The sequence below is a fragment of the Amblyomma mixtum genome, chromosome 5 (genome assembly GCF_055824585.1).
Source record: "Amblyomma mixtum isolate Tamu chromosome 5, ASM5582458v1, whole genome shotgun sequence".
Taxonomy (NCBI): domain Eukaryota; kingdom Metazoa; phylum Arthropoda; class Arachnida; order Ixodida; family Ixodidae; genus Amblyomma; species Amblyomma mixtum.
In genome coordinates this window covers 119,353,227-119,365,589 of record NC_143016.1, presented here as the reverse complement: position 1 = coordinate 119,365,589, position 12,363 = coordinate 119,353,227, and the positions used below count along the sequence as shown (strand labels likewise).

Here is a 12,363-nt window from a genome sequence, read left to right as displayed (position 1 = left end):
ATGGGAATTGTTCAGATAGGGATAATTAGTGAAGGCCTATGGATATAAGCGGAATTGGTCATTCTCTACTTTACATTCATAGATCCCTGGCAGTCCTTATAGCACTACTGGCGCAGTGGTGCAGTGGCAGGTGCTGCCATCGGTGGGCCATATACACCTGACATGTTGCCCACATTCCGGTGGGCAGGAGGGAAGCCTGTCACAAAGCAGACTTCAGAGAAGCAAACAGAGACGGACAAACACAACTGCTAATTGTGGGGAGTGCCCACTATAAAGACTATCACACTCAAAGGAACAGTGGACATGGGCAGGGCAGTAATGCAAAGGCAAGATCCGATGCAGGGCCGATGGTACCTTGAGGTAGCGGAGTGAATTCCGAGGGAGGGTAAACGTAGCATGGGGTGTCAAAGGGTCAGGTGGGTGGATGTGATTAAGTAGCTTGCCAGTATAAGGTGGGTGCAGATGGCACAAGGCAGGGCTAATTGGATGGATATTGGAAAGGTTTTTGTACTGCAGGAGTCTAAGCTAGTTTGTTGATGACTATGGTTATCATAATGATGATGAGAACCGCAAAGCAGTCGGTCATACCAAAGAGCACGCGACATTTACGGACTCAGAGGTCAGTCGAGGCATCCCGCTGGTGGCTTCTCTTGCTCCCAGAACCATACCTCTCCCCGCTGAAATACCGCTTGGCAACACATTGGGGCCCTTCTGTTTTGTTGGGACCAATTAATCGTCTAGCTTAGATTTCAACTTAAAGGGGCAAATCGGAGTTCGTAGTTCGCTACAAGTGGGTAGAGCTTTGCCGCAAACTTAAAAGGCTTCGAATAGAGGTGGCGAGTGTTGCTTTAAGGCGGAACTGCAAACGCTCTCCCGCTGACCGCAAGCGGCCACAAGGGATAGCGCGATATGTGTCACACTCGGTTCCCCCGTGAAGCAAAAGGCCGCAAGCTAGGCTAATGACGATGTGGCCGCCATTTCCGTCATTTCATTAATGAACCCTAGATGCGCCTGGTACAAGAAGTGCTGTTCTCGCTCCTTGGTTAGCGCGCACCGCATCCCTCTTTCTCCAGGAATCGAGGGCCGCCTCGGCCACCTTCTTATGAAAATGAAAAATACGCTGCGTGACAAAATCTAAAAGCCCTCCTCGCGACAATATACTGTTACGTGACTGTAAGTTGATGAAGACAGAACGATATGACGGATTATGACAGGATTATTTAATGCCTGCAGACGTAGTGCGAGCGCTCCGACTCACGCCACTGCCCGCTCCGTCTTCTTCTAGTCCACGAAATGACCCGCGGTCACCGAGGAATCGTCTTGATTGCGAACTAGAAGCGGGATTTGATGATGAGCAAGACAAAATGGTTGCACAGAGAAGAGGTGAAAAGCTTGCCGCCATAGTGGATGAGAGGATGGTCAGATGAACGCTGGGCCAAGGGTGTCTCCGCGCCGTCGGAGACGCGCTAGCGAGGGACCCAATGCTGACCTCTATAGAGCCGGTTTCCGTTCGCTGCTCTCCAGGAGCGATAGGGGATACGAGGGTTGGGGGGGGACCGCCACGTGTTATCCGTACGTCGACTTACGCATTTCCAAGTCGTGTGGCCTACCTACCGGTATTCATTCCGGCCACTAATCTCTAGCAAGTGCAGTTCGTGCATGTAAACGGTTGACCGAAACAATACTTTGATCATTGCGACGGTGGCCAAGTGACTCTTGATGACCCCTCGGCCATCATTACCATGACAGAAACATCATTTCACAGACAACACGCAACACCCAAACGATGCTACAGCTCATGAATGTCTAGAACGAAAGTGACTCTCAGTCATACTCCTTTCAGTTGTTGATGTTTTGCTAATCTTTGTCTTCCCTTTGGGTCAAGTACTGATAAGGCTCTCTCGAGCCTTAACTGTGAATTATAACTCAGCAACGGTACCGATTGCACAGGCCAACAGCGCATCGCTTTGTATGCAGATTGAAATAGTGTGCATAAACTCGTTAAATAAATATGACGCATGGAGAAAAACCGAAGGCCGGCAGGTCTGAACCATCAGTCGAGCGGTATAGGTACACGCCCGCGTTGGTTTGAATCCAGGTTGGGGTGCTTTGCCATTGTTTTCATGTGCAATATGACTAACTTTCGGATGGAATTTCACGTCAGCTTCTGGCTTAGTTTCACCCTAATTTCGGTAACATGCCTGACTGAGACAGCCTAAAGTGGGAGCTGAAAGCATTCCATGTTTAAAAACACAAGCAAAGCACCTAGTGCGTGATTACCAGTGTTATCGTGTTCTCCGTGGATGCTAGACGCCCTCATGTGATCTCTCCACACCACGATGGCCTCCAAACCCTCGCCGAGTAAAGCAGAAAACGATAATGCATACAAATAAGAGCCAGTTGCAAATTGCACCCTATCTGGGCCGGCTGTAACAATGGCATTCACTGGAATATATCGACGTTAAGCTTTGTCATTTTATTGGTCATGCTCAAAGCCGCCGGCACGTGGCATATCTCTGTTTTTAACTCGAGAGGCGACCATATTTCTCTTGCGAGACTAATAAGATCTTCGTGATTCTCGTAGGTTATTTCCGCTCTTGATCTCGACAGTTCTTGGTCACTTTTAAACTGAGCGTGGCGGGGAGCGCCGGTCATTCTCATCTTTGGCGACTGGCAAGCGCACTTGCCGCTAAGCAAAGCCGAAAGTTGGGCAAGTTGGGCAACGTTCATGATGTAACAATAGCGCACAAAGAACACGAGGGACGGTCTGCGAGGGAGGGAGGGTTGTCTGCGTCGATTCCTTTCCGTCCCTCGTGTTCCTTGTGGGCTATTGTTACATCATGCACTTGCCGCTATCGCAGCCTCTAAGTTGCATTACTGTTTGCGGGCACAAGATTGTTAAATAAACAGATTTTTTTTGTAAACCTTTCACTGCCTCCGCCTGCTGGGCTCTGACGTCACAACTACGTGACAGCATTCTGCAGCTATCAGAAATTGCGGTGAATGGCTGATCTAGACGACAATGAAGCGTTGCAGCGCCTGAGCCAGTGACACGAAGGGCAAGAAGAGATATGATTGAAACAGAATCGTGCGTAAGGCTCTTCTAGCCGTGTATACGGTTTACAATCGGCTCATTTAAGGCGCGTCGCTATACTGTGTCAATGACATCAGCTTCTTGAGCACACTGAGCCGCATCTTCATGTACTAACAGACCCCGACCTCGAGAGCAAAAACGCATCTCGCGTTCGCTAGTGTTCAAGCTGAAAAACTCAAAATCTGTTTAGAGCACGAGCGTCTCGTCTTCCACGGTAGGCCAGTTATGCAAGGAAAGTTGGCTCTTTGCTCCAGTATTTGCTATTTTATTGAATGCCTCCCAATCTGCGCTTTCCCTTGGAGAGGCTGTGATTTGAGGAATCGCCGGCCACTTGAAAGCACGGGATATACAGGACCCTCCAATATAAACGGGAACATAGTTTGGGCATTCAGTTAGTTATTATACTCCATAATTATGCGTGACAAAAGCATTTTTTCCTGTCCCCCCCCCCTTCAATCTATAAAACCGAACAGTTATTTTCAATTTCAGGAAAAAAAAAACAAAATTCGTATTTTCGCGCAAATTTTTGACCTCCATTGTAACTGACCGAATAAAACTGGACGCTGCGTTGCTCGTATTGTTTCTTTCGATTTATGTGAGCCGCAAAAAAGAAAAAAAGGCGCCAGCATCGCTCTGTCAGCATTCATCTATTCCGACTGCTACCGCCGCCTGCTTCATGTGTGATTGTGAGGACACAAAGGAACAGATACAAAAGCTGGCTTTTTTCAGCACGTCACCGTTACAGCCAGAAAAGCATATATTGCATGGTATGGTATGGTATGGTATGGTATGGTATGGTATGGTATGGTATGGTATGGTATGGTATGGTATGGTATGGTATGGTATGGTATGGTATGGTATGGTATGGTATGGTATGGTATGGTATGGTATGGTATGGTATGGTATGGTGTGGTTTCTTCTCAGAAAAAAATATGGATATTCTTGAGGCAAGTTCTTCGGGTAACAACGCGGTAATAAGAGCATGGGTGCCCATTGTTTTTAGTCTCTCTGGTTTTATTTTTTTTATGAAATGAAGGTACTGGAGCAACTTGTCTTGAAGTGAAAGTTTGGAACAGCATGTTCCCAAAGAGGGAGATCAGTTTTCGACAGCTCCGCCAGCGGCAGTGTGCTTCTGCCTTTGGTGCACGTCGTCGAGGAATAATGAATACAGTCGTTTACGGTCCCAATCAAGCAGTGCGTAGGGGACGTTTGCGTCGGACAGGATGCCCGTACACTTGGGATACCCAGTCGCCGTGGCAAACAGCCAGAAGTCCGATGGCGCAACGCCCTGGCTGGGAGGCGCATTGCGCCACTGGTGTCAATAGCCGTCGTCATTGTTGGCAATTTTCACGAAATCAACGCCATGGTGCGGCAGCGCCTCGTACTACACGAAGAAGGACCGGCGTGCGCGGAAGCGCTTCGTTTCCACCGCTGCATGAGTGGTTCGCACGCTTACTCCCATTTTTTTTTACCAGGTTTAGAGGTGCAAGCAAAATTTCAGAATCGCTACCACTGAAATGGGTGCACGGTAACGAAATAGAAGAGATGCTAAGTGCCGTTTCAGGAGCTTTCTGCCGGCAGCGACGCAAGAGATCTTCGTGAACAGGAAGTTTAGGCACCGATGTGGAACTCTTGACCCAATTTCATCGAGCAGAAAAGGCGTCTCACAGATAGCCCCAACGTGGATTGCGTTGTCCGGAGGATAGTTGCTGTTAAATAATCAACTTCAAACATTCAAGCGTGAAGTTTTGTTCGTGACGGTCTTAGTCAGGGAACTTCCATACACCACTGTACAGCCAATGCAGACGTCCACGCCGCTTCCTCCCGTAATGGCCGGGAGGAAGGAAGTCATGACAACGTTATCCAGCGCAAAAAAATATTCATCCTCGAGTGGGGTTCGAACCACCACCGGCGAACTAAAACCAGCTCTGTATGTCGGTTGCACAGACAGTTAGACCAGAGACTATTTTTTTTAATTATTATTCGACCAACGCCGCTGCCTATCGCGCTGCGTGTGGGCATAGGAATCATTCAGTTTTAAGCATCATCTCTCTTTCTTCAGTCACCAGGTGAGCCGAAGCATTTGAAACTGAAACTAAGCGGAGTTTTCAAACCCTGTCTTAACCGCCGTGACAGTGCTTATTAAATGTGCATAGTGACGTGGTATATTCGCTGTCCGCCGGTAGTGATGGGGTTGATATAATGATTTCATTCAAACTCTATTTCATTCTAGGTATTTTGGGCCTTTATCATTGCTTCACTACTTCCTTTAATTGAAATCCGTTCTTCAGACGAGGATATGGTATGAATAGAATGGAACTTTGCGGAATTATGTTTATGACATGCTTTCCTGCCACTGTTTACGAAGACACAGATTCTGCAAGAAGCGCTTGTCCTGAGACAATAGTGCGCGGAAAAAGGTCACATACTTCTCGCTTTCCATCAGCGAATGCTATTAAAAATGTTCCCTAATATTAATGGTCTCATGTGGATAACACTATTCATGGGTCCCAACCAAAAAGGCAAAGGGAACAGATTTATAAGTTAAAGCTCAAAGTGGGTGGGAAAGTTCCTTTATCGCTTCTTTTCTGTGTAACAGCACGATAGTCAGTGGGTGTTGTTTACCACTCGAACTAAACGAAAGAAACTGTTACTCTGGTTTTAATGCGAAAACATTTATTGTCTGATGAATGGCGTGTAAAGGACCAGTCGATAGAGCGTGCCCGCACGAAAACGATCATTCGAAAAAACAAATTCGTCGGCATTGTGGTTCGCACCCAGGCTAGCTGTGTGCCAGGTAGCATGCCACGCATACGAAGGGTCTTTTGTTATTTTATTGCCTGCTTCGAGAGTTTCGTTGGTTCGAGCGTGTGAGAGGAGCACGAAGTGAACGCGTTGTGGTGCGTAGGATTGTAAAGTGTGTTGACGATGTGTACTGATGTTAGACAACGATGGCCAGCAAGAAAAAGTTACAGACGTCATCCAAGGGTCACATGATAAGTGTCACATGATGACAATGACATGCAAAAAAAGTTGCTGAAATTCCAATGCAAATGCTTTCGCATTTCTCCAATGCAGCGGACTGCAGTGCTCGCCAATTATATTTTCATTTGCCCTCTGCACAAGCGCCTTCACTGGCGAAGTCACTGAGTTTATATTATTTGCAGAGCACGTCGATTGTCTACCGCTCCGCTCTCACGTCTTATGGCTACAAATGCCTGCCAGCGATTCTCTGGTCATCTCTCATTCGTTCATTTACTCTCTCGAGCAACAAAAAACTATCCGACTCGCAGAAGGTTACCATCATCGGCAAAGAATCGAGGGTCAACCATGTGGTTTGATAACAAGCGCTTTTATGCTGTAGGCTGCCAACGGTAGCAGTCCTCCGTAACATCGCCATGTTGGATCAGCTGAGGCGCCTCTAGGTAATGAAAATCGCCATTAAAGCGCTATGGAAAAAGCCATGCGCGAGTTAAGTACGTACATCGGTCCTTTTCGGGTACTGCACTGAAAGGTGTTGAGCTCCTGACCCTCCCACTTTTCACAACAAATATGCGCCTTTCCTTTCCTAGAAATCAATGGAGTCTGCAGCGTTGCCAACGTCTACACCAATCAACTCAATCAACGCCGGCGGCCTATTGCTTCAGTGCCGCGTGTCTGCCACGACGTTGTCAATGCCAATGCATAGAGCGCACATTTCTCTGTCACTACCACCACGCAGGTAAAGCGTGATTGAGGTGACCGATTACGCAGAGGCCAGTTATGCTCCCCCCCCTTGCTATGCTCATCATCATCATCAGCCTGACTACGCCCACTGCAGGGCAAAGGCCTCTGACATGTCTCTCCAATTAACCCTGTCCTTCGCGTGTTGCGGCCACCCTATTCCTGCAAATTCTAAATTCTGTGCTAAATCTGTCAATCAAACATTAGAAAGCTGATTTCATTTACTGTTGCGGTTAGCCAGCAGAGTAATACAGGATGCTGTGGACCACGGCCCAGTGTTAGCAACTGCTGTTTTAAGTTGTATCCTACTATAGCATGTACAGAGGGCAAAACGCATGCCTAGAACAGCCAAACTCTGTGTTCCGGAACTCCCAAAGCCGCTGCGACCAAGAAGGCAAAAAATAACGATGAAATTCTATTAGTGTAACAGCACATGTTTACATCCAGACCATTTTTTACCAAATATTATCGCAAGTTATCGCGTGTTATGCCCGAAACACGCTCAGAGCGTGTTCTAGACATGCGTTTTGCCCTCTGAACATACATGGTCGCTCCTTTCCGACGCCTGACGCGGTATGCGCTGTGCGCGCGGTGCATACGTCTAGCAGGTGTCACTGAGTCGCCGCGCAATTAAGAGCTGCAGTTGAAAGCATGCGTCGGCACTGCACGGAGGTTGGCTCCCGCAATTTGCGATCGCCATTTTTGCGGACAGTCGACACAGCTTCGAAGAGTGTCACGAAGCTTCAGTGCACTTTTTTTTTTTTCATGTAACGGCCTTGTGTGCGCAAAGAACACATGATTCTGAAAGTGGCGAATGTGCCATTCAACCTTTTTTGTGTGCCAGAAGTATTTGAAATATTCGTATTAGCTTCGAAATTATTCGAAGAAAATTACTAATCGCTTCCAATTTGCTTCGAACCAAAAAAAAAAACATTGTCCACACACGACCAGTTTTTTTTTTTTTTTTAAACATTCATTTGCTTTTCTTTCAACGCCTTGTACCTCTCAGTAGCACGTTTCAACGCAAAAAAAGATGTCGGCTATTGGAGCAAATATTCACGCAGACCAATGTCTAATAAACCCATTTTTTGATTTCGCAGAAAACATATGAGCGTTCTAGACAAGCTCTCATAGTAGACTGTCAACGCTACTTTCAAGTAGTTCGCGAAAAGTGGCAGCTGGGCAGTAGTTTGAGCTGAAAATCAGCGGTTGTTCTGAATGAATGAAAGCTGCTTTCGGAACACTCCCAACAACTCCGCGAAAAAGTTTTTCGTTTGCGAAGATTTGAAATTGAAAATGGCACGAGAATTCCGCGATGTATGTCCAGTCGACATGTACGATCAACGCTCAGCGGGAAAGCCCGTAGCCACAGTGAATAACCTTCTATTGAGAATGACTCGTGTACTTCGATTAGTTCATTTTGTCTCCCACTAAACACACTAATTTATTTAGTCTACAACCAAAAAATCAGCCATCCAAGCGTCAGCTGTGAGTTGAAAAAAAAAAATGTAATCAGGAGCGCACGCCTGTTAGCTGCCGTTCGCGCATCCGTAAAGAACGGTTCAAAATGCGAACCATATTGCCAGCCTCTCACAAACAAAAAAAAGAAAGTCTTACGGTTTTCGCGCACTATCCTATGCGGTTCCTGGCAGATTTGGAAACTGTTACCACAAAGCAAGATTATAAGGAGCAGGTTGGCAGGATGCTGATGCGCCCATTTCCGTTGAAGTGAGATCCTAATGTAAGAGTACTCAGTGCGGTAGCGGAAACAAAATTGCTAAAAAAACTTTGTGTGAAGCCTACAGACATGGTAATGTTCACCCCTGTCTGTCTTAATCAGCTGGCCATAATAATAAACCGAAACATTCCCATAACAAACAATTCTCAACGAAAGCATTTTCGAACGAGAAAGAGTTTATGAGCGCAATTTTTTCATATTTTGTAAGATTTCACTATAACAATAAATATACCCTCAGATCTCCCGTCGGCAGGCTTGCATTTTTTCGCGATTCACGTTTTTGCTATAGTAGAAAGCGTTTCCCATTGGTTTCCTATAGGAGTCTTAACTGCTCGATGCGAGCGATAGAAATACTTTAAGAGAAAAATGTTGTAACACATCGGAAGAATGGACCATTACCTTGAATATTTCTACACGAGTACCTCACAGTTTCCCATTATTGAAAATTTTTATCCAAGAAGGTAGAACATGGATTCCCTTATTTGAAGTTCGTTAATTAGACGCGAATGAGGGCATGGTTTCTTAAAGGACCAGTAACGCTCTCTGGCCCAAAATTTACTGTACCCTGGTGATTTCCATGTATCGTCCCCAGAACGCACAGCGCAGGAAGTTTCTTAAAAGACTCGTCTAAAGCAAATCTACAGCCGTCACAGTCAAGCGATTTCGCCACGCTTCTTTCTGCCTTTAGAAATTAACGACTGTTCCCGCCTCGCCAGGTATTTTTTCTTGCTTTTCGCTTGCCGCTGTCAGGGCATGCGTGAAACATGATTACCAGTATTAGAGTTGGATAAGAGCACGGTAACGCGCGAGAATATTCGTCACGGCCGCCGCGGTGGCGCAGTGGTTATGGTGCTCGCCTGCTGACCCGAAAGACGCGGGTTCGATCCCGGCGGCGGCGGTTGAATTTCTTTGGAGGAGGAATTTAGAGGCCCGTGTACTGTGCGATGTCAGTGCACGTTAAAGAACCCCAGGTGGTCGAAATTTCCGGAGCCCTCCACTACGGTGTCTCTCATAGCCTTAGTCGCTTTGGGACGTTAAACCCCATAAAACCAAACCAAACTGTTACGAGACGGCGCCATTTTTCTATCCTTCCTCTCCCCCTGTTCACTTGAAGAAAAAGAGGAAAAAAATGAACAAGAACAATAATTGAAGAGCTGTGTAGCCCCTTACCACGAAGAGGCATAAAAGGAAATAGGAAGAATCTAAAATGCATGTTGTTCGTTTTTTGCTTTATCGCCAAAACGAATGGTGCAACAAAACACTGAGAACAACTAACAAACGAAAAGCCATCGTCCATCATGAGCACCTGACGAAGAACGTTGGCTCAATGAAATTCTCTTCACTGCGGCATCCCAACGGAGCCTTGGGTGCCAGCTTAGAGGATGAGATGAGGTGGTTCAGTTCTTCGAAAGAGCGCGAAAGGGCTTTGACGTGAATTGACTTGAATCTGTTTGATATGAATTTGATTTGAATCGAATATTTTGCAGAGACCATCGCAACGACCTGCTATACCCACTGGACTTGGTTATTTGAAATGTCCACCCCTGATCAAACGGCTCCTAAGACGCTGAGTGCATAATTCATCACCGATATTTGTTTCTTCAAAACGTTTTGATATGCTCATTTGGGTTCCAAAAAATGAATGAAATATTTTGTGCTGCCTTTCGATCTTTTTGCTATGTGCTGCGAAATGTCAGGAAAACCTTCGAAGCACAGTGAAAAGCACACCTCTAATGTGTACTTATGTGTGTTGGCTGTAATACATGTTACGAGCGCTAATAAGTGTTTATAAATGTTTTACATCGTGTTGAAATGCACGTGAATTCGCCTCGCATTTTTTTATAGCCACAGTAAATTACGCGGGCAATGACTTCCACGTTTTTTGATAGCTTCTTCACAAGAGGGAAGCGCTAAAACGTTGGCCATACTTACTAAATAGGAACAGAGGGTATGCGATTCCATTGTACATACATTGGACAAATTTAACATTGCTGGATCTGAGGAAGATCACTGACCGCTCTTTTTTTTAAGTGACCACAGCGCCCAGTGTGCATCGTAGGCAGCAATCTCCATACAGAATTGCTTCATACAAACCTCCCATATCACCACTCACATGTCTGCCAAGGAAGGGGTCCTGTTTTAACGCCTTGTAACCATCGGCAACTATCTCTGAACTTGATGGAAGTTAATGGGCGGTGATTTTCATCCAGGTAAAGCGCTACTAAACAGTGAGAAAATTACTGCTATTCATTCACCAAAGTCGGTTTCCTTTTGTTAACCCTTTCTGAAAACAGAGAGAAGTACGAGGAAAGAAGGGGCCGGAGGTTGGGTCGTATGGGGAACTGCACCTACCGTGGTCGAGCCATAGAGTTAGTCCTTTGGCCCACAGCTGAGTAAGGAGAGCCCACAGGGCGGCCGTGAGCGCGGCACCAGGCATAGCGCACATCTGAAGGAGTATTCCTTTCCCGCGCCCGCACACATCGGCACACAATCGAGGAGATAGCGCGACAGAGTGCGCGGGGGAGCCAGCTGATTAGGGGCGGCCGGCGCGTGACGCTCAGCGCGCGGCGCGTGGTTGCCTCGGCGAAGGGGCGCACAATGCGAGCCACGCGACTACGGGACGCCCTCGGCGCGCTCGCCACTTGACGGTTTCCGCTCCCTCTCCCACCCTCCTCCTTCGCGCGTGCGACTGCGCTCGCTCCGAGTGCCTTGTCATCGTTCAAGCGATGAGGCCTTCAATGGTGAGCGTAACGATGTGTGCACTGACGGCCGCTGCTGGAGAATGGCGATCCATCGACTTTCCTTTGCAGTTCCATCAATGCCATGCGGAGAAAATATTTTCTCTGTCGCTATTCTTCCTTCCTTTGTCGTACCGTCGCGGTGGCTCAGTGACTATGGTGTTCGGTTGCTGCAAACAAGGTCGAGGAATTTACACCCGGCTTCGGCATCCGCATTTTGATGGAGGAGAAGTGCTGTACCATGGTCGTGCACGTTAAAAAACCGAGATGGCCGAAACAAATCCAATCTAGAGCCCGCCTCTACGGCGTCCCCCAAAACACACGTGCAGCTTAGGACGTTGAGTCCCACTTATCACAAGGTAAAGTCTTTGCCAAAAGTAACCCGGCACAAGTGCTTTGTTTCTTAGCCGCGTAGCGCAGCACTCATGGCAGCCCTTAAGCTCTGACTCTGTGCAAAGAAAGGTGAGACCTTGTCCTTACACTATGGCACCGTTCGGTCTTTAGGGCTGCTGTAAATGCTCCGTTATACGTTTGAGAAGCAAGAACCTGTTGCTCGGTTACTTTTGGCAAAGACTGTACATGTGAGTCTAATGATGTTATAAACATTGATTGATTGATTGATTGATTGATTGATCGATCGATCGATCGATCGATTGATTGATTGATTGATTGATTGATTGATTGATTGATTGATTGATTGATTGATTGATTGATTGATTGATTGATTGATTGATTGATTGATTGATTGATTGATTGATTGATTGATTGATTGATTGAACACTCGACTTGTGGTGGTCGCTATTATACAACTACTATTTTACTATTTGTAACCTCTATGGAGCACATTTGCTGTTTGTCGAACACGTATATGTTGGGTACGCGGCACACCCCATTGTTCGCGGTTTCAGTGCCCCGAGCATTTCTTCACGAATACTGCGCACAGACAGCAGGGGCAAGCTTTATACCGCAGATATATGATCACCTCTAACCTCTAAAGTTTCTTTCCTTAATTTTCGCTGCACTTTCCCAAACTTGGCGCCCTTCCATAGAGCGAGAAACTGTCAGGCACA

At 46.7% G+C, this 12,363-nt stretch overlaps 1 protein-coding gene across 3 annotated transcripts in view; it reads right to left on the bottom strand.

Annotated features, from left to right (window-relative positions):
• The window catches only part of LOC149343509 (uncharacterized), a 95,506-nt gene extending 84,362 nt beyond the window's left edge, over positions 1-11,144 (bottom strand). For 2 of the 3 annotated variants that reach the window (XM_089545946.1, XM_089545945.1), the window contains exon 1: positions 10,908-11,142. Coding sequence is in view for 1 of the 3 variants with exons in the window: in XM_089545945.1 (XP_089402071.1) it covers positions 10,908-11,001 (94 nt within the window). In the remaining 2 variants the exon portion in view is untranslated. Of the gene's footprint in view, positions 1-10,907 lie in introns of all 3 variants that reach the window. The other variant, XR_016283133.1, reaches the window with a different exon arrangement.
• Positions 11,145-12,363: the final 1,219 nt, after the last annotated feature.